At 44.5% G+C, this 22,921-nt stretch overlaps 1 protein-coding gene across 3 annotated transcripts in view; it reads left to right on the top strand.

The window, feature by feature from the left end:
• The window catches only part of NET1 (neuroepithelial cell transforming 1), a 52,009-nt gene that overhangs the window by 23,814 nt on the left and 5,274 nt on the right, over positions 1-22,921 (top strand). For 2 of the 3 annotated variants that reach the window (XM_015284280.3, XM_015284331.4), the window contains exons 2-6: positions 2,854-2,920; positions 8,331-8,390; positions 21,010-21,117; positions 21,894-22,061; positions 22,842-22,904. In XM_015284280.3, coding sequence (XP_015139766.1) covers positions 2,854-2,920; positions 8,331-8,390; positions 21,010-21,117; positions 21,894-22,061; positions 22,842-22,904 — 466 coding nt within the window. Of the gene's footprint in view, positions 1-2,853; positions 2,921-8,330; positions 8,391-16,775; positions 16,924-21,009; positions 21,118-21,893; positions 22,062-22,841; positions 22,905-22,921 lie in introns of those variants that run through there. The other variant, NM_001030648.2, reaches the window with a different exon arrangement.

The raw sequence follows: 22,921 nt of genomic DNA, 5'->3' as shown, positions 1-22,921 counted from the left end.
GGGATGACTCGGAGCTGCTCTGAACAGCTTACAAGCCTCACCACTTGGCCACCTCTGTTGTCTGAGATCAAGAGTCACGAAATAAAATCATACTCCTGTTCCCCAGCATGGAAGCTCATGCCTTCATTAGAGCCTGAGGCTCGTCCATTCTGGTGGCTCTTTATAGCTGAGCAGGGCACGGTTTGCAGACTATTAATGATCTCTTTACTTTTCTATCTATATTCAAGGAGAGTTTAATCAAATTTTGTTCTTGGCAGCCAAGCAGGTTGCGATTAAACAGGGAGGATTTTTCTTTCTCATGAGAAAGAAAAATTACTCTATTTTAAATTTCAAAGAAATCCAATGCTCGTTCCCAGATTTTTTTTTTCTTGAGCAGTATGTACTCTTCTAAATCCCAAAGAATGTTCCCTTCTAGAAATTTCTTCCCCATCCAATGTACTGGTATGCAGCTCTTGGAAATGCCACCTTCCTTTCTGGAGAGGTATCACAGACAAAGTGATTGTATTAAAAGCTTTTGGCTGATCATAAAGTACCTGAAGGTGGTGTGGTCTAAGGAATAATTTCCTCTGGCTTCATGTAAATTGTAATACGTGCATGTGATATTTTGAAAAAAACTTGTTTTTTATACTTACATATTCTATACTTTTTAGGTATTATATATATCTATATATTTAAATATCTAAGTACACATGTATATATAACACATATGGCATATTCAGTATTCTAACCACTTTAAATGTTCCAGCTTTGTGATTTTCCGCTGATGCTGCTTACTTTTCATTTTCACTGCTCACATTGTGGCTGCTGTGCACAAACCATTGGCACAACTGAAATGTTCCCTAAATTAGTCCTAAGGGGACATTGGCCTCCCCAGAACCTGCAGGAAAGTGTTGTTCCTACTCCATGCTCCTGTGTCTGGCAAACCCATTTCTTCATTGCAGCTGAGGAGAGAAGAAGCCCTTCTTGCACAGAGTGGCTCCATCTTTTTGGTACCAGGTACCAGTTTTGGTACCTTGCATCATTCAGGTTGCTCACAGAAGCTGTGGATGCCCCATCCATGAAGGTGCTCAAGACCAACTTGCATGGGGTCCTGGGCAGCCTGATCTGGTGGGGGGCAACCACCCCATGGCAGGGGTAGGGGCTGGGTGGCTTTTGAGGTCCCTTCCAACCCAACCATTCTATGATTCTGTAATCTTTAAGGTCCCTTCCAACCCAAGGTCAGGCTGGATGGAGCCCTGGGCAGCCTTATCTGGTGGGTGGCAACCAGCCCACAGCAGGAGATTGGAGCTGTATGGGCTTTAAGGTCCCTTCCAGTACAAGCCATTCCATGATTCTATGATTTCTAAGGTCCCTTCCAACCCAAGTCATTTTATGATTTTTCAGTCATCTCAAGAAACAAAATCTGCTGCCCTTCCTGGAGTCGGGAGTGCAAAATGAGCTTAGACATTTAGCAGTTGGTTGGATGTCTTCTCAGCAAGTAAAATAGTCATCAAGTCACTTGTATTAATAGAAGGATGCTAAGCAGAAGGTCAGCACAGAAACTCATCTTTGGGAGGAATCTGCTAATATAAACTCACCTCTGTAGCGTCTACCATCTGCATAAAATGTTTGTCTCATCACTGAAAGCATCCTGTTTTCCTTCACATCTTCCTTCCAGTATGATGCGGTTCACAATACATTTATCTTGTATGCTCATCGAAGTGCTGAAGTATTTTCTGGGTGGTTGACTTAAATTTTCCAAATACCAATCCGGAACACTGCATCCTCACAAACCTTTTACAGACAAGTGCTTTTTCTCTTCTGATATGGAGAGCTGTTGACGTTAAATGCTACTCATGCTCTGGGTGATGAATTTTCAGCAATGCCTGAGCAATGCTGGTGCGTAAGTCCCCTGAAAGTCGGAAGGATTTGCATTCCTATATTCTTTCCAGGTTTCTGAAAATCCTGTGGGATCTCAGCATGAAGAAGAAAGATGCAGCTGGTGGGGAGATGCCTCTTCTGTCTGAATTTCTGACAGCAAAGGGGAAAAGTTCTCCCCATTCAGTAAGGCAGCTGGCTGTCTTTGAAAAAAAGTGTGTGGTCCATTTGGGACTAAAGTTTTGCATGCAGAAACTCAATGACAGACAAAAAGGTTTCTCCATGCTACAGCCAGAATAAGCTTTAAAAAATAGTTACTGGAAACATACCTTAAGTCCACCAGACAGTGAAAGTTGGAATGTAACTTGTTTGCTTAACTCCATGCTAGTACAATAAATGACTTGCATAAGGCAATTCGTTTACCATTGTTCAAAGAGCATGGATTATACAAACGGTCCATTGTATGTATTACTTTCTGGTGGTTTAACTTTCTTGGATTGAGAATGACTTAATGAAAGACCACAACTCAATTCCTGGTTGTAACTTTATGGGAAACTACAAGGCTGCATTGTCAAAGGTGCAGTTTGGTGCTTCCTTTCATTTCAGCTTCATTAACCTTGGAAAATGAGGTCACAATATTATTATTTTTTATTATTGTTATTATTATTTTTATCCTTCCTCTTGGTTAGATTTAAAACAATTGCCAGATCTGTGGTCAAAGAGGGCTCAGTGGGAGGACTCTGCCTGCCTGTGCTGCACAGAGTCATTTCTTGGAGTAAACCAGGATTTTTAATCTAACTCCTGCAATTATCACAGGGAATACTCACAATCCTTTGGTCTCTCCTTCCCAAAGACTGTTCTATGTCATTGTCTTTGAGACTTTTGGGGCTAGGAGCTGAGGGCCTGTGATACCATCAAAGCTGTGGAAAACAGATGTAGTTTATTAATGCAGCAAACCATAAGTTATTTACCTTAATCCTTTTTCTCTGCTCACAGGTGCCCGCTGAGACGAGGCAGCTCTTTCACATTTCTCACTCCAGGACCACAATGGGACTTCACCCTGGTAAGTAAGCCACTGGTGGGTGCACATGAACAAAATCAGGAATAGGGATGTGAAGGTCCCACTGCCTGGAGAGGAAAGAAAATCAACATTTTCTTCTCTCTCCCTGGCTAGATACGTACATTCTGAGCCACTCAGGCTCCTGAGCTTTAGCTGGACGGTGCTTTTCACACACACAGGTGAAGAGAAGGCAAGATGTCATGGAGATTATGATTTCTTCATAGACCTCTTACTTTCTGATGTGTTTCAGCAGATCATAGAATCATTAAGGTTGGAAAAGACTTCTAAGATCATCAAGACCAACCGTCAACACATCACCACCATGCCCACTAACCATATCCCCCAGTGCCACAACTCCACATTTCTTGAACACCTCCAGAGACAATGACTCCACCACCTCCCTGGGCACTGTGTTCCAATGCCTTGCCACTCCTTCTGAGAGGAAATTTGTCCTAATACCCAACCTGAAAAAAAAGGAAAAAACAAATTCTGCTAACCAAACTAGCAATGCAAGATGTAAAACGTGGTGTAAAAGCTAAGATTTTTTTTAGAATACAAAAATCTGTATTTTATTTGGTATAGAGACTACTTAAAACAAATATGTGGTCTTACTGCTGTAAGACTTGTACTCTGCTTTCCATCCTCTAACAGGTATCCCTTATTAGGGAGGTGGTTCATATCTAGCTTCAGCCTTTAGAGCTGATACAGAAAGACAGACCACCCTGGAGAATGATGCAGAGGACTTTCACTGGGTATCTCTTATGCTTCTTCATTAAGTCTGTCCCTTTCGTGCACCAATGATTGCAATGTGATTAGTCAGCTGAAGTAGGTGCTGTGTATAGAAATGTTATCCTCTCTTAAAGCTCATTTCCATGAGCCACCTGAGCTGACTTGACCCTGCTGTCCCTGGAAGCAGTGATCCCATCATTGGCCAGCAAAAATGACCTGGCTGAAAAATTTTGCCTTACCAAAAAGAAAACAAAATGTTTTGGATGAGCTGATCCAGATGACTGCACAAGCTGTATTATTCTCGTGCCAGCGTCGGCACGAGGAAGAGGGTGTGACAACAAGTCTGGGGGTGGGGAAAAAGACAGGACTACCTTTTATGAAGGAAATCCTATCTAAAATCAGCTGGAGCTTCTTGTGCAAGCATCTGTGTAGACAGGCACTTTGCTGCCTGCACCTTGAAGGGCAGCCATGTGCAATTTTGAGACTGCAGAAACACCAGTCTGGCGTGGGAATGGAAAAAACAAAACCTGATGGTTTTTGCTTAATTTTAGAAACTTTCATCTGGCGACTACAGCTACATTAAACATATTCATTTGAATATTACCAAGCCCTAGAAATTGCATTCTTTCAGAATGAAAAATATCATACTGTATCATCAGAAATTAAAAGTATTTTGACTGAGTTTCAAGTCATTCTTGTTCTCTCTATGGTTTTTTAAGTCTGCTTTTATTTGGCTATACTCATCTTCAATTAAACTCTCCGTTACACTTAGAACTTATTGCTAGGCTTTGTAGTCATAACACAGACTGCAAAAAGCAAAGAAACTGTTTGAAGGATTTGACTGCTTATCTGCATTTCTCCATCATGTCCCTCAACATCCTGGTCTGCCACATCTCCCTCCAAGCCCAAATAGCTTTATTTACAGCTACAGTGAGCACTCCTGAGCTCCAGACCTCATCTGGAAATCCCAGCTTTCTTGTGACTACCTGGAAGTTAATCTTGGACAGATAAACCTACCACTGGAAGGCAACAAAATAGAGGAGAGAATGAACACTGAAGGAGAGTGCATCTCTCCTTGCTGAGCAGACATACCCTTGCTACATGGCCTGGGACCAGGTCTCTCTCAGAGGCTTTGATGGTGTAATTATGCTGACATATACTGACCAAAGCTCTTTATTTTGGTAGCAGCCCATAGGCAAGTGAGAACTGCCCTTTTCCCTGTGTCATCTCTCCCATGTGCAACACATGAGGCATTTTGTTCCCCATGACCACCACTAAGTACTCGTGTGCTGAGCAAAAACAGCATCTCTTCCTGCCTTAGTTTGTGCAGTGCTTCAGCAAACAGCCTGTGAAAGGTACCTGGACTGAGTCTCAGGAGTAGTGGGTAGCTAAGCCAAATGTCATACAGTCATTAAGGTTGTTTTCATGCCTGCGGAGATGGAATGGGTTTAAAGAGAAGGACCAATGCATGTGCTACACAATGCTAAGATAAGACCAATGCAATCTAGGGCAAAACACAGGATCATGGAATCATTTGATTTGGAAGGGACCCTTAAGTGTCATCTAGTCCAACTCTCCTACAATGAACAGGGACACTTACACCACAATCACAGTGCTCAGAGCCTGTTCCAGGGATGGGGCATCCACCACCTCTCTGGATGGCTTCAGACTGGAAGCAAGGTTACTCACAGTCTGCTTTCCTTTCTTCTCCATTAAGGAGGTGCACCTATGAGAAACCAACACTTGATCTTTGTTGTTTCAACAGTCCTGATGCATTTCTCACCCAACGCCTTATTGGTGTCTCATAACTTCAAATGGGCAATAATGAACACAAAAACAGGCTGATCTCTAGTTAAAAAGAATTCTGCTTTCACACAAAAGCCCTCAGTATTGAGTAAGGAAAACTAGATGACTAGAATGAGTTGCAAACTGAAAACCAGCAGATTCTTAAAAAGCACTCCTGGAGCTTTAATCAGAATCCTTGAAATGTAATTAACATTGATGCTCATGGCGTTGATTAGGTTTCTCTAAAATAAGGCAAGGGGAAATGGTTTCAAACTAAAAGAGGAGAGATTTAGATTGGAAGATTATTACAGTAAGGGTGGTGAGGCACTGGAACAGGTTGCCCAGAGTGGTGTCCCTGGAGACATCTGAGGTCAGGCTGGACAGCTCTGAGCAACCTGATGGAGATGTAGATGCCCTTGTTCCTTGCAGGGGAGTTGGACAAGATGACTTCTAAAGGTCCCTTCCAACTCAAAAGATTCTATGAATATTTAGATTTCCCCTCCTGATTTTGCTTTTTTAATGCTTCTCCTTTACAATACCTCTTTGAGAGCCTAAATCAGGTCTCACGGTTTTTACAGTTTAATAACTTTCGTCGAAGTAACTTTTTCCACATCACTTGAGTTTCATGAGAAGGTGAACGTATCAGACCTCTGATTGCAACCGTCTCAAAAATGTGAGAAAAGAGGACCAGAGCCGTTGCTTTTCTGTCATGTGGCTTTAAACACCCAGGTTGGAGCAGTCTGAGGAGGCAGTTTTCCTGGAATCTGTTTCTGTTTTGGCACCACACAGGAATGATACAGCTGGCTCCGTACTCAAACGTCTAAGTTTTTGTACAAAACTATATTGGGCAAAGGAAATGGGGTCCGGCCAATGCAATACTTATTGCATAAGTCTAGCCAGTTTAAAAACAAAACTTTGGCCTTCCTTTCGTGTCTGGGCTTTGGTCTGGAGCTGTATGTTAAAGATGTTAATATACTCAAGTACATAAGGAACGAATAATATTCAGACCAGAAAGGCGTGGTGTCTTTGTTGCAAGTTCTCTTCTGTTGAATAGATGCTAATATCTTTGACTTACATATGGGAAAAATAATCTGCAGACCAAAAAGGTGTGGTTATAGCAGTCTTTTATTGTAGGTTTTGATAAATAACCAACCCTGAATGTTTTACTAAGCCTAAAAAACAAATGTCTGCATTTCCATGTGTTCTCAAGCCTGCCAAAGTACTGTTCAAAAAGTATGGAGTGTGCTGGGACATTAATTCCATGTCAGCGCTACAATTTGGTCAGACAGAATGTCTAACATGAGAATAATTTTCCTCTGCAGTTAGCAAGTATCAGGGAAGGGGCTCAGTGACGTGACAGAAGCAGTATCTTGTCTTCCCAAACACAAAACAGAAACACTGCTTGAAGTAACTGGAGAACTTTGTAGTTGAATCCAATTATTGAGCCAGTTTGATCAACTGAGGGGAAAAAAAAAAAAAAACCACCACCACACCAGAACCCCAAATAAAAGAAACTTGTCAGTGAGCTTCTATATCTCACCATTAAATACATGTATTTAATTTTATAGTTAAATGGTAGAGCCAGCATAAGGAGGACAGGTGAGAAAACACATTAGAGCCTAAGAATGGTATGAAAGCCTAACCTGGTAGGAAGGGACTAGGAAACCAGAGAATAGGTTTGTGAAAACCCTCCAGGGAACCTGGACATCCCCTCAACAGCATGAGATTTTCAGAGAAACCATGGGAGGTGGACAGGTCAACATTTAAAAGTAATTTAAATACTTGCAGTCAAATACACTTACAATGATGATAAATATCTATTAAAGCTGAACCTTTTAAGTTATTTGAATAGACTATTAAATTCTAAGAAAAAAGAAATTGCCTATTTGCATCTGTTGGACTGGCAGAGCACAAGGAACAGAAATCTGCTGAAGTTCAGAGCAGAACTGTGGTAGTTGTTCCCTCTGCAGCTGCTGAGAGGCAGTTCTTTCCACTTCAGGTCTAATCATGTCTAATCTGTTACACAGGCCAATAACATGTAGACCAATACAGAATCATGGAATGGTTTTGGTTGGACGGGTCATTTAAAATCTTCTAGTTCCAACCCCCTTGCTATAGGCAGGGACAAAACACATTGTTTTTTATTTCCATTGTTCTTAGTGAAGTGGAAGAAGATGGCCTCTACTCATTCTTTAATTTTGAGTGACACGGGATGAAAATCAACAACTTGTTTTGTGGGTGACCAAACAATTTATGCCATGATCCATTTTTTTTCCAGAACAGGTGATTTCCAAGATGGCACAGTCTAACAGGATGAATCTATGTTTAGTTTTCCATTATCTGGATGGCATAAAAATAACGTTGAAGCCCAGATAGTGGGAGGTATCAGGAAGCTCAGTGCAGATGTCTTTGATCATGGTTCCACCGGCTCTTTGGAAAGGAAAATAGCTGAGAGGACCCCAGCCAAAAGCCTCATCTTTCTTCCACAAACATGCTTACTCTTTTAGCCCATTGCATCCCTAACAGGGATGCTTCAGCCACAGCTGTCTGCTGGCCCTGTCCACAGTAATTAATTAAATAGGTGATCCAAAAGCTCTCACATACATGCATACAGCTCTTTAACTAACCTAGTGCTAAACTGCTTTATGCAGGACAAAATCTATGGATCCCTCACTCGTGAACCCCTGCCAAGCTGATGATTAACCATGATGAGAATTAGATATGGTATCATCTGGAGTCCTCCTAGAGACCTCAAATCCTAACGATCACCAAGTCTGACCCCCTCAATATCTAACTCTTTCAAAAAGCTGAAGTTTACTGCTGACTATAACAAAAAACAGAGCCTTGTTTCTGTTTGCAAATCAAGTGCACTGTTACAACTTGGTTTCATTTCTTACAGAAGAGGAAACGCCGAGAGAAAGATGATGATGTTGTCAGTCTTTGCAGCCTTGACTTTAAGGTAAGGAAAACACATTGCTCTAAGTATTGTGCAACCCCGGTGGCTTGTAATGGGTAATGCCATACTTTCTGTGTTTGCATTTCACCATCAAGAGCTCAGAGACAGGTACAGCTGTGTTCGCTCTTGGCTGCACCTCTGGGGTGGGCTGAGTCCTGCTGTGGATATCCATAACACTGCTTGTGATCTCCTCTTTTAATCATCTGAATCCTAAATCCACCTCAGTTTTAGTGTTGTGTGAAATGAATGTGTGTAAACTGCACTTAGCGAGAACATAAGCATTTTCAAGTGATGAGAAGGAAAACTGTGCAAAACCCCTTCAAATGCACTTCATTGTGTTGCAAACAAGCTGGACTGGCTGGGTGGTAAATTGTCTGTAAAGCTGAGGATTAAAGCGGCTTAAAAAGTTGAGGGTAGGGAGTTGTATCTCTTTCCACCGACAACCCAAGCTTGGTTTCCTGAACGGGAAACTGCTTCCAACTCTCCATCTACCCCGAAGATCTCACCGTCACTTCTCTGAAGAAGGGAAGGAAGAGAAATAGGGAGCTATTGAGGTGAGAGTTAACAAGTGGGTTTTACAGTTAATAAACTGGAGTTAAAAGTAATTTGTTAGTGGGGAATTTCCTGCTTGACCTAATGACCAGCTCATCCTCTGTTGCTGACACTTACTTTGCATTTGTGCATTATTTATGAGTCTAACTTTATGAGCCTGGCTACTGCTGGCAGTGTTCCATGGCTGATTGTCCTAACTCTGGGCTTCCACAGCTCTAGACCAGATCTTCTGCTCCAGATAAGACCATCCCTGTGATTACCTAGTAGGGAAGGGAAAAGATTATCTGCAGAGGGCTCTGACACAGCAGTGCTGATGCCTCTGAAGTGAGTGTGTTTTGGGGCTTGTTTTGTTTCTGAGGTCTTCCTGGTTTTCTGATGCAGATAGGAGTGCTATTGCTAGGAAAGCAGCCCTCGGGGAAGAGGATTTTCTTTTTTTTCTTCTGTTGAACTGGGCTATGTTTTTGGGTGTTGGATAAAATTGGATAAATGAGAGATTCTCCCACAAAGCAATCACTTGAAAGCAAAACTGAAATATTAACAGTAGTTTGCGTACTCACATTGTAAGAGTTTTAACTGGAATCTTCCAAGAAGAAGGGAAATCCCTAGGCTAAAACAGTCAAAGTTCAGACTGCAGCTTTTGTTCCAGCTGACTTTTTACCTTATTGTTTTCAAAGGGTCAGGCTCTGGGGGATATTTAAGAGCTTGAGGCACACCCACCAAACACACTCTAGTATCCTTGTTAAAATACGTTAATGGTATGGATTGGGTTGTCCTCTGCAGGCTTTTTTGATTCCAGTCCTCAAGGTTATTAAAAGTTTTAAAAGCAATGCAATCAGCTATTTATAGTTACATTTCCAAAGCACGTCACTGGGACTTTAGAGTCTCATCACGCACTTATGCAGTAGTACAGATTATGTTTTGCTCTGTCTAGGTTTGATGAGGGTGAACCCATAGGCTAAAATTTAGCTCCATCAGACACAGATGTATCTGTTTCATTAATGAAATAAGGTCTCAAAAGAATTTCAAGATAATTTAAGGATGTTATGTATATGTGAGGTCATACATTGTTTACCCCCATCTTACAGATGGGAACTGATTTTCAGAGTTTGTCTATATTAAGTGTCTAACTCCATCATGTATCTCTTATTTCAGCTGCACTATCTCACCCAGCAAATATAGCTCAGCTGACAGGCTGCTGTTTTGTCACCAAGTTTTGCCTGCATGGTGCTTTCACTCTCCTATTAGACATACTTGTGCTGACAAAACTACCTAGTGTAGAATCGTGATCTTGTTTTGGAGCACCCAAGTACCCAAACCTGGCACCCTACCCACTGAATGTTTTTCAAATATAGGTAGAGAAGGTTTCATTTAATTTGGATGTGTACCTGCAGTTGAGCAGTCCTTTAATGATGTTTAAAACTCACGTACTGTAGATAGTTGTTCCACATACCAGGAAGATGATATGCAAAATGACAGGGGAGGTCACACCAGCCCAGACGGTCTGCAGTGCTCAGGCTATTCCTGTTTATTTTGTCTTGTTAACCTACTCCTTGCCCCCAGAGTCCTGCTCCACAATGAACCATATCTCTTAGGCCTGTTAAGCTTCTTCTTTGACATACAGCCTAAAACACTCCGAAGATTACCAAAATATGAGTGAGAAATTACAACCTGAGAAGGCAGGTAGGGCATCTGCTTCCTTCAGTGCTGAGCCCACCCCTTCTCATGTGCCAGGACACACTCCTTTTGGGGGAAAAGGAGGTATTTTCTCCCCAGATCATTTCCATACAACATGCATTATTGATACTTGTCTGGGTAAGGCAGAAGGGAGAACTGCAGTGCAGGGAACCAAACAAGAAATTGAGGACAGGAATTTGTTAAGCAGATCTTTATGCTGCGATACTGAAAGGTATTTTTGCATTTCAGGTGGGTTTCTGAGCTACTTTTTTGCTAACTGATTGCATATTACCCCACAGTTAATTAAGGTGGTGAATGATTCACGGGAGGAAGCGAGTCTGTGTTTTTTGAAGGTGTGTGTGTATCTTGATGTTTGTTAGCAACTGCATAAATACTTTTCAGTGTATGACAAGGAATACACGGATGTGATAGTGTATTTTACCTGAGGCAAAACGAAGCCAGGCTGAGTAATACTGGAAGAATCACGTCTGGTCTGGATGGTGTTTTCTGGTGGTTATAGGATGTCTTTTTAAGGCTTAGGAGGAGGGATTCTGCGGAGGAAGTGAAGTCGTAGTGAAGACCCTTACATGAACCTCCATGTTGTGGCCTCTCCAAGCCTTACTCACCTTCTGGGACCAGTTGTGTGAATATTACTCATCCTGGATGAGAGAGGAGTCCAGCCCAAACAAGCCCTGGAGCTGTACTAGTGTTGGCAGCAGAGAGGATGTAACGATAAAGCTGACAGCGACCATCTCCCCAGGGAAGGCAGATAAACCATGAACATTTTTAAGGTAGAAAATGACTAGGAAAGAAGAGGAAGGGGGAGAGAGAATCCCTACGTGTCTGCATTCTTGTTGGTCCAGATCACCAAGAGCCATCAGTGAGTGTCTTTCCATGGTCGGAATCCCCAGAAGCAGCTTGGCTTGAGTCACAGATAACACAGCCAAAAGAACATCACCAAATAATGCAAGAAACTGCAGCTGTAACATCTTTCGTTAGAATATATATCCACAAGCTTTAAAGAAAGAACACAAACAGTCTCTCCTTCCTCCATTTCTCCCTCCCAAAGATACAACGGCTGTAGAGGACTTTTATGGGAATTTTATTGGCGTGTCTGATTCATGCAGGAACGTGCCCATGCATAAGTTACCAATTTGTATTTGGAAACAGACTTTGATCAAAACGAACATCGCTGGCATTGGCTGCGCTTTGCAACTGAAAAACAACATTTGGCACGTGAGCAGGTTGGGAGCTGAAGTCAACTTCTTGCTCCATTACCCTGTTGTTAGGGCAGATGTTGTGTTTAATAATATCACAGGCTTGGAAGGTTTGTGTTTTCTGGTGCTGCATTCATATTCATAAGATGGAAATTGCTTTGCTAGCCTGAACGCACAAACATTCAGTTGAAGTAACCCTTTCTACCAAGCTCTGCAAAATGCTGTAGGTTATATTTCAGTAAAAATGCAATCTGCATTGTGGGATAGGGTTTTTTTCCTACTTATAACTAGATAATGGAGTTGAATGGCAGCTAATTATAGTGACCTCCCACCATCCAAAATAAATGCTGGATTCCAGACCGGCTCATAAACATTTCAGATGACCCAATAGTCTCTGGATGGGTCATAGCCTACTTTTGCTCATTTTCCAGAATACTGCTCCGAATTCGGCTCTGAATATAAATATCAGGGAGTGGAATGTTAAACACAGCTCGTGGACAGTAAACAACGCTGTGTACAGCAGCAGGGGTCTGACTGCTCCGGGTACGTGAAAATGTACAGAAGAGGACTGCCTGTGGAGTTCTTATTTATTCCAGTCCTTGAATGTTCTGCATGTTATGCTATATATAGCACATTAAGAATAGCTGTAATGTTAGTTTTCAGTTGGATTTCAGTTCCTAGTAAGCGGGATCTCAAACTGTACGTACACAACAATGGAAATGAATACGCCATGGATGTAATGGATGCTTTCGTTTTCTGCGAGACTTCAAGCCGCCAAAGGGATTAAAATGTCGCAGGTTCTTTCTTTGAAGAAATTGAATCCAGATGTCAGTCACGTTGGAGGCATCCGAGACCTGTGAAAACTGGGAAAAGTGCCCACTGAGGAATACCCCCTGCCTCTGGGCTGCTGTTGTGCACCAGCTTGGGTCTTTTTCTCCCTGGGCAGTGGCAGAACTGAGATCTTTTGTCCTTGGCTCCTTTCTGCAGCAGCAAACATCCTTCTCGTAGGGTTAGGTATAAAACAAAGCAACCTGAAGTGCCCTGGCTGATTGCTGGGGCTGTGTAACCTGGGCAGACTTGAGGTGTGATGATATTGGGGGTGCTTTAATAACTTCCTTTGGACATAGGCTGAAAGTCACATTCAGATCTGCTAGGATTTTATATTAACTGTATCTGTCTGCCATTGTCACACACGATTTCCTTGAGTGCTGCCAAAAGAAGAGGCAGAGTATCAGGTCATTGAGTGCTGGCCACCCTGGACACAGGGGCTGGAGGACAGATTCAGCTGTAGGGCAGCACTCTTGCTGCCATGAGAGGTCTGCACAGCATGCTTGGCACCCCCTGGCACTAGTCAGATACCACATGTTGCTTAAGCAACTGAGTATTTTTTTAGCAGTAAAAAGTTAGATGAGTCAGGAACTGCACACTGGAAACTGGAATTCATCATTTCTAATCTAAAATGTATTTGACAGTACTTTGGGGGCTAAAATAACGAAAGAACATGTGAGTACCCCCCGAGGTAACTTTTATTTAGTAGCAACCCCACCTACAATAACACACAGGAGCAAAGAAAGTAGTAAGTGTGAAGCTGCCCAGGACTTCAGGCAAACATCTCAGTGTAACAGCAGTCCACTCTTCTCCATGGAAATAAAAACCCAAGCTAAAAATGAGTGTCAAACAGTGAGGTCCAGGTGATTCCTCTGTCACTCCAACTCTTCCTGACTCCCTAATTTGATGATAGCATGACAGGAGTCACCAAAGTATTTCACTCCTAGAAGTGAAAATTCACATTTGAGTATAGGTGAGGAATGCTATTAATACCCACTGGCAGGAGAGCAAGAAGAACTCGTCTGTTTTCCGTCACCCCGTGCAGCGACCAGCCAGGCAGCATTCTCGTGGCTTCGGATCCACAGCGTGGGCCAGACCCTACCCAGAGCCCAGAGGGGTTGGAGAAGGCATAAAGGCATCTGGTGCCAGGACAGAGGAGTAAGGGGGCACTGGAAATACAGAACTAGATGCGGCTGGGTAGAAAAATACCATCTGGGCTAGATTTTGTGTAGGGTACAGATCCGTAAGTCAGGCTTCATTGCTTCTCCTGCACAAGGAATGATTTTCCTTTCTTTTTTCATTCGTTTTGGCTTTAATTGAAGTACCACAGTTTTGCTCACTGCTTCTTGCTTGTGTTGTAAGTGGAGCAGAGGCAGTGAAGCAATGCACAGGTATCACAGCACACCCTAAGCTGCTCAAAGGTCATACTCATGACATTGCTGTAGAGAGAACAGCATGAGCCTGGGAACTCGTGCAAGCTCACCTTCTACCCTTGCAATCTTTAAGCTTCACCAAATTTATTCTCTCCTCTGCATGCTCAGTGTTGCACATTGTTCAGGGAGCACCCATTACAGCTCTACTTGCAGTTGGATTTTACCCTGAAACAGCTCTTGATGATCTACACAGAGGTCTATTCTAGTGTATAGCTGATGTACAGAAATCATCCCATCTGCTATAGGGGCAGCTGGGAAATACTTGCTGTTCACTGTGTTGTATTAAAGCCCTTGCTTTGAACAGAGGGCAGTTGTCCAGGGCAATAACCCATTGTCCAGGGCAACAACCTCATCCAGGGCAATAACTCATTTTCTAGGGCATGTCACCCAATGTCCAGGGCACATAACCCATTGCATGTGCCATACCAGGAGGTAAACAGGGAGCCCCAGTGTGTCAGACCAGAGCTTTAAGTTTCCATAACATGACTTCAGCAGTCTGCATCAGCCAGGACTTGCATCACCATGGATGAGCCAACCTCACCAGGTGTCATGCAGAAACAGGGATCTCCCTGCCCATGAGCTGTCCCTTCCCCGAAGGCTCTGAAAGGAGGGGAACAATTTAACTCCTACGTCACAGAAAACACTTAATATGGCATGAAGTGCTTCAGGACACAGGAGGACATCACGTTCTGGTCCTAATAAGACTCGTGTAAGTGCTGCCTTTGTGCATGTGACTGCTCCATGCCTTCCCTCCAGGGTCCTGGTTGTTTGTGTCCTATTTTTAATTGACAGCCCATCTACATCTATGAAGAAAGAGGTGCCTGTCTGGGTTCATAAGCGTCCCCCCCTCTCAGCCCCTAGATCACAGATCCTGGATCTTTAAAGTGAGTTTAACAAACCTTTGTCTTTAGGTTAGAAGGGGAAACAGGCATTTAGATACTCCCCAAAACCCTAATCAAACTCAGTGAATGGTTTGCCAGAGTCACAGTCCTGTTGGTTATTTGTTGTCTTAAAAACAGTTGACTTCACTGATCAGGATTGGCCCCATCAGAGAGTCTATGGAAACTCACTGTGCCTTGAGTTTCTGAGAATCCTGTGTTGGATGATCCCAAATGTCCCACTCTCAGCTGAGGTTTATCCTAACACACCATAGAATCACATCATAGAATGGCCTGGGTTGGATGGGTCCTTAGAGATCATAGAACAGTAGGATGGTTGGGCTGGAAATATCCTTAAAGATCATAGAACGGTAGGATGGTTGGGCTGGAAATATCCTTAAAGATCATAGAATCATAGGATGGTTGAGTTGGAAGAGACCTTAAAGATCACAGAACCACAGAATGGTTGGGTTGGAAGGGACCTGAAAGCCCACCCAGCCCCAACCCCTGCCATGGGCTGGTTGCCCCCCACCAGATCAGCTTGCCCACCACCCCATCCAACTTGCCTTGAACTGCAGATGAAGCACCCACACTTCTTTGGGCAGCCTGTCCAGTTCCTCACTGCCCTCTAAGTAGACTTTCCTCCTAACATCTGACCTAAATCCTCCCCTCTTAGTTTAAAGCCATCCCCCCTTGTCCTATCACTATATCCTCCTGCCACCTTTCCCCCTCCAAACAGCAGCTAGAAGCAGCCACGCAGTCACCAAATAAACTCCATGTACTTTTATCAGCTCAAGAGACCTTTTACTTTGGAGATCTGCAGCAGTGCCAGGAATAATATAACTTGAACAAACAAACAGAAGTACAAAACCCTTCGCATCCAAAGCCGGGCCTGCCAGGACAGGCTGCCCTGTTAGCAGAGGGGGAGAGGCTCAGCCCCTGGCTAGCAGAGCTGTGCCAGCACGGCCTTGAAAGCTGAGAGCAGACTTCAAAGCACAGGTCTAGACAAGAATTCAGCTTTTTGAACACGGAGAGTCAAAAGAAAGAAAGAAAGAAAAAAAAAAACATAAAAAACCCCCACAATTTGCAGCAGCAAATGATTTACGCTGCCATCGGGAGGAGCACGTTGCCCTTGGGAGATGGTGAACAAAAAGAGAGAAAAGGAAAACAAGACCAGAAAACACAGAATCGCAGAATCCCTGAAGTTGGAGGGGACCTTTAAAAGTCATCTGATCCAACTCCACGCAGTGAACACCTACAGCTCCATCAGGTGCTCAGAGGCCCGTCCAGCCTGACCTTGAATATGTCCAGGGATGGGGCACCCACCACTTCCCTGGGCAACCTGTGCCAGAGCCTCACTACCCAAATGTTTTGCTTCACCTTTTTATCAGCACAAAGAGTGGAAAATCACAGCTTTCCAAAGCATTTTCTATCACACAGAGTGACGGAATGCCCCTCTTGACCTTCTAAGGGTGCTGCCATCATTCTGCCTTATAGCAGAGCCTCTCAGAGCTCCCTGTTTTGGGGGCTTTAGGAGGAAAAACAGTGCAGGGAAAGACGATTTGGGGGAGGAAAACAGCGCAGGCAAAGCCGATCTGGGGAGGGAAACAGCGCAGGTAAAGACGCCATTGAGTCTTCATCCCCCGAGCACCGGCAGGGGGACCTCAGAATGAAGGGGCGTGGCTATGCGCAGGTGGGCGTGGTCATGTGTCGAGTGGGCGTGGCTATGCGGGGAGAGGGGGCGTGGTCTCGGCTGTGGCCCCCGCCCCCAGCGGTGAGATCGGAGCGCGGCGAGGCAGCGGGCTCAGACGGGATGAGCGCGGACGGCGGAGCAGTCCGTTGAGGGAGGGGGGGCTTCGCCATGGTTGCTCACGATGAGCTCGGGGGATTGCTCCCTATCAAAAGGACTATCCGGGTGATCGACTCACAGAACCAGTCCTTCAGGGAGCAGGAGGTGAGGAGGAGAGGGGCTTGGGGGGTCGGTGGTGTGTTTTTGGGGTGAGTTTGGGGCTTCTTGTAAGGTTGAAAGGGTGCATTTGGGTGTCTGGCAGGATTTTTTTTCCTTATTAGGGTGGCTGTTTGCCTCGCAAACCGAAAAGAAGAAAAAAAAAAAAAAAAGAAGTGTTGGTTTTGGGTTTCCTTTTTTTTTGCTTCACTTTGTGTGGAAGTGTTGTTATTTCACTGCAGTGTTGTTATGCATATGAGGTTAATTGCATTCCTGGTAGATTATCTGCAGGTGAAAAGTCCAGCCCGGAGATAGGGTGTCCTGGGCTGGGTTTTATTGCTGAGATTATGGGGAAGAAGAAACGAGCAGCAGAAAGAAGGCAGTCTGGGGGCTCTGAGCTCCTTGTCTGAAAATCCAGCCTTAAAACGGCCAAATTTGGGCAACTGCACTACACCAAAGGCAAACCAGGTCCTGAGAGAGAAGTAAAATCAACCAATAGGAGTCAAAGTCGTTCAAATCACCTCTAGTTGTTAAAAAATGTGTATTTTCTGGAAGGTGTAATCAGTGCGTTGGGTATCGGAAGTGACACTGTGGGGTCTGGGCTCGAGCAAAGCCCCCATAGCCAACACTGCTATCAGTGCTATCAGAAGCCACCGAACTTATCAGGGCTGCATTGTCCCCATTGTGTCCATTGAGTTGGTCAAAGGCGGTGGGTGGAAATCTCCATCCAAATGTGATGGCTTGGGTTGAGCTGGCACGTGGATCTTAACAGATAGAGTCAGGTGGCAATGACTTCCAGCAGGAATCCTTCGAGCCAATAGTTGTGATCATCTTTTGCACGTCTGACTCCGTAGGAGAAGTTTGGCCACGCGTGGTTTCTGGATTTGTCACCGTGTTTATGCCCCTTATTATGGGACTGGCACTTGGAACATTGTCCTCTAGTAAATGATCCTTATAAAAACCACTAATTATTATCTAGCAGAGAGGTAAAGGTTACATGCGTGCGTGCTGCTAAGGGGAAGCATTTCTGTCCTCACGCGTAGAGGCTGCAAGATGCAATGTCTTCCCAATGCAGAGTGAAGGAGTTCGGGTGATTGAGCCATGGATGTCCCTATGCATTCCAGGGGAGTTGAACTAGATGACCTTTAAAGGTCTCTTCCAGCTCTAAGGATTCTATGGTTCTAAGCTCCGCTAATGAGGGAACCCCACACTTTCATGGAGCTTCTTCAAGTGCTCCTCTTTAATGTGGAAGCCTTGCCCTTCAGTGGGAGCACTCAGAGATTTTGTGTGTATGTTTGTGATACAGAATCACTTGAGTTGAAAGGGACCCTGAAAGGCCATCTAGTCCAATTCTGAGTTTTCATATATATAGGTATACATGATTTTAATAGTTTTTGGGGAAATAAAAGAACGTGAGAATGGAAGCAGAGTGCTGTTGAGCTCTGGGGGTTGTAATTATTTGTCGGTGCTGTAATGCTTAACACCAGCAACTTGTTAAGGAAACTTTGCAGGCTTCCTTCTAATCTGGGCTTCCGTAAGTAATCCAGCATGGAAACAGTCTGCTCATTGTTTGCACATACAGAGCTTTGAAAAAAAATCAGTGGTGCTGAGCCAAAGTTATCCATAGGATGAACTGTGCTGAGTCTCATCTTCCAATGCGGCTGAGTCTGTAAGGGGAGGACGTAACCCCAAACTGAAATGCAGACCTCAGAGAAGGAGGGGGTTCTATGGAGAGGGAATTTTCCCCCTCTGCTTTGGGTCAATTGATACAAATCAGAAGGAGAGAAGAAGAAACAGATGCCGTTTTTTGGCAGTCGAGCCATTCGAGTCTGAGACATCACAAAGCGTGATTACGTTTTCTTTAAGAGATAGGAAATGGCCTTTTGCTAAACTGAATTTATAGCATACAGAAGTTTTTCTGCTCACCAAACACCCCAATGGAGTACATCATATGTATGGCAGCGCTCTGGTCTCACCAGTCCATGCAAATTCCCTCCCTCCTCCACGCCTGTCTTTGCATGGCTCAGTACGTATCAACTGCTGCTTTATAATCCCACAGGAACAGGGAGCCCCTTTGTGCTGCCCATCCCAAAGCAGAGGCACAAATGCCTCCTGCAAGGCCGTGTGTGTATGCCTGTGTCCCTCAGCCTGGCACAGATGTGCTGGGAAGGCATTCCCACATGTCCCGTGGCCAGATAGTGTATCCTTGTGTCTCATAGCTGGAAAGGATGCCCAGCTGACCCTCCAACAGCAAGCTGTGAAGTAGCCCACAAGCATCCCAAAGTCCCGAGGTTGTTAATTTTCAGTGTCACATTTTTCTTTGCTGTGCTATTTATATCTTTGGCCTTGACAGAGCTGTGGATGGTTTATGTCTGTATATTGTCTGCTTACGTTCCTGCAGTTTCTCTTGGCTTGTATCCCTTTATTCCAGCGCACAGTTAGATGGTTTTGTAGAACTAAATTACCTATCCTTTTGCTCCGGTCAGAAATGTCTGTCACTAATTAAAGTTTCCTTCTCTATTGAGCCCAGCCTGACTTCCCAGCCATCTGGATAACCCTTTTCCCAGCTGACTCCTTCTTGAATGTGGTATCTTCAGGCTGGAAGGAGAGAAGTGACTTCAGCACCGCACCTACACCCAGCTGAGGGTCGGGGCCCGGGCTCCAGGGTGCTCTGTCATAGCTTTTTCCCATTTCATAGCTCTGAGATTACCCAACCATTTCAAGCACAGCTTCGAACAGCCTTTGTGCTGTGCCAGAGAGGTCTTTCTGTTCTGCATCAGTCATAAATGGTTTCTTTTCATGTTCTCCCCTGCAACTTTGAAGGCTTAATTCAGTGTGAGTTAAGCCTCTCTGTTGCTTCACGCTGCCTGTAGGCAGACAGGCAGGGCAGCCCTGGGGTCACATTACTGAAAGCAGATCTGACATACGTAGCCTTTATGCTTCCTCAGCCTCGTAACTGGAATCCAGCTCTGTGTGTTTCTATTCCCCTTTCCAGTTTCCAGCATTTGTCACTTCCGTTGCTATACAGAAGTGAAGGGTTTGGGCTCCCTGTCTTCACAATTAACCAAAAAAGCCACCTAATAAAACTTTGGTAAAACTTCAGCTGAGATCAATTCAAAAAAGCAGCTTCCATCAACTCATCCTACCTTCGTGCTGAGAAGCTTTATTGTCCTAATGAGTCACGTCCAACCACTTGCCAGATGTTTAAGATCACCTTATGCAGCCCTTCTCCCAGCCTCAAGCCCCAAGTTCCTCTTGGAGGTGCATACCTTTCCTTTACAGTTCTTACAGCACAGTGTTTTTGATCCAGGATGTGTAGGGTTACCAGCATGGTTTTAACAAGTGAGCTTAAGCACCAGTAGTTTTCTTAGGGGCATTTCCTCTTTCTTGGCAGCATTAGGACAGCGTTTAACATACTGGGCTCACAGTACAGATTAGTGGGATAGAAAAGCAGAAGCACTGTTTTCCCAGTCTAAGCAACACAGAAGAGAAATTACAAGGAGTTGGTGGAGGGGAGAAGAGCAGAAGGAGGAGGGGAGCTTTGGGAAACCGAAGGTTTTAAACTTCATCTGTTTCATGCATGCGTATCCCCTGCAGGAATGTTCAGCATGTTGTCATTTGCCATTTGTGAGAAGAGCTGTGAGGCTGTGCTGGGCTCTGACTGCTCCTTTTCTCTCCAAAATAGAATTAAGAATGGGAAAACGCATTGGTTCTACAAAGGAAAGGATGATAAAAGGGAGGGGCAGATCACAGCTCCATCTTTAGATGAGTCGCTTGCCCTGTAAAGGAGAGCACTTCAGTCTATTTCTGTACCATAACCGTCCCAGTTTGAGCCTTATTTTCAGTCCTGACGTGTGTGTTATCTTGTCTCCCTCACACCGGGCAAGATCCTTGCAGTCCAATTGTAACCCTAAAGTTCAGACAAATATTTACAGCCTCTGCTTTCCATTTAAGATGAATGGCTACTTCAGAACGCTTTCTTTGCAGTGTTTCCCATTCCTTAAGTGTGTTGATGCTTTCTAAACCTGCTCAGACAGCTTGAGAAATGAAGTGGGAGTCACAGCCAGTACAATTTGTTCTCTGCTTTATTTACAGGAGCCAAGCAATAAACGGGTTCGGCCTTTAGCACGGGTCACATCCTTGGCCAACTTGATCTCTCCTGTAAGAAATGGTGCAGTTCGGCGCTTTGGGCAAACAATACAGGTAAAAAGCAGAGCTATCTTGTCTTCTGTGGAGACACAGGGCGATGCTGGCTGTGTGGGAGTGAAACAGGCACTGGGATTTCAAGGCATTGTTTAGAAAATCTTCTGTCTGATTAATGCAAGGACACAAAGCTTGCCTGGGGGACGAAGAAGAGTTCAGGAGTTCAGAGGTGGCTTGCCAGATAGCAGCTGATGGAAGGTTTAAGGAGGCAAGAAAAATAAAGCCTGATTCACACAGGGAGAACGTGTTGATGAACTCTTGCAGTACTTGGAGCGTGTGCCTAGAAGTGAAATGACCCCACTGCTTAGTGATAAGGTTGGAGAAGTGTTGTCTAAGGAGCCGTACACCCCATGCACTCAGATAAGATCGCTTCTCAGGCTGTGTTGTAACAACATGGCAGATCAGGGGAGCAAAGTTCAAGAGGCTCCTGATTAGCCCCATTAAAAGCAGAATTATGATTCTAATTCGTTTACTTCCTCATACCTTGGAAACAGACCCACGCTTTAGCAGCCCACCTTCCTCCTGAGTGCTGCCAGATCAGTGCAGAGAGAGGCATAGGGAAAAGGCTGCCAAACTCAGGGCTCTGGGGGCCTTCTCAGCAGCTTGATTAAAGTGTTCCTTTATCTGAGGGAAAAGTGTCTGGGTGTGTTTTCCTGCCCTGCACAACAGAGGAGGATGAAAGATTGGGAGGGGCGTGGAATAACAGTTCTGCACTTCTGAAATGTTGCCTCCAAACTGTATTTTTTTACTGTTTTTTTTTTCTTCCATCCCTGTAGTCATTTGCCCTTCGCAGTGACAGCAAATCTCCCAGCTGTGCCCAGAAGTCATGTAGCAGATCTGCTGCCCCTACCCCTCCTAAAAGAAGAAACAGCGTCCTTTGGTCTGAGATGTTAGATGTCAACATGAAAGAATCTCTGAGCACCAAAGAAATCAAACGCCAGGAGGTAAGCTGCCCGTTAAACAACAGGCCTTGGAAAGGCAGCTGAAACCTTGATTGGGTCCATTTCCTGGGTGGGAGAAGGAGAAATGAGCATCTCTGGGTGGTTGTGTCTTCCTCCCCACCTTCATTTCTGAACTGCTAGATTTATTTCAGCCTTAGGCATGGGAAAAGGTGCGGGCTTCTCCATCGTGAGTCACTGGGGAGTTAGTCTCCCCTCTTTGACCCTTCAGAGATGCCAAATGCTTTCCACGGGGGTGCTCAGCATTGCTGAAATTTGAGCCCCAGCCACACTGGTTGCTCTGCAGCAGACCCGGAGTTGGGTCGTTGTGCAGCCAGCTGTCTTTCTCTTAAAGCTCTTGACAATTGGTTGCAAGCCAAATAGCAAGGCCTTGGCTTGCCTTTTTCCTGTAGTTCTTAGACAAATCTTCTAATGACAACACAGAAGCTGACTTAAAGACGCCTGGGATTTGACCTCTGTGGTTTTCTGGGTTTTGTTCTTTTTCGTACTCGCTTGTGTAAAAGCAGTGATTTAAAAGGTGCTAATATTTAATTTGGCTTGTGCGTGAGTGGCAGAGCTTTCACACAGTTGTAAGGAATGCAGCTTTCTCCAAGCTGGGAAAGCGGGCAGATTGACTCAAGGTTGTCGTGCCCAGGTGGCATACAGTGATTCAGATGGCAAAGCTGCCTATTCAAGACGGGATGTACATTATGTGAACTGAAAGGCTCTTTCAGAGGAAAACTGGAATTAAAAATGACTCTCAATGCTTTGTCCCCCTCCTCACAGGCAATATATGAGATGTCCAGAGGAGAGCAGGACCTGATTGAAGACCTGAAGCTTGCCAGGAAGGTGAGTGAGTTTTTCCT

This window comes from Gallus gallus, chromosome 1 (assembly GCF_016699485.2).
Source record: "Gallus gallus isolate bGalGal1 chromosome 1, bGalGal1.mat.broiler.GRCg7b, whole genome shotgun sequence".
Lineage (NCBI taxonomy): Eukaryota > Metazoa > Chordata > Aves > Galliformes > Phasianidae > Gallus > Gallus gallus.
The sequence above is the reverse complement of the archived record's forward strand: the minus strand, read 5'-3'. Positions and strand labels throughout refer to the sequence as shown.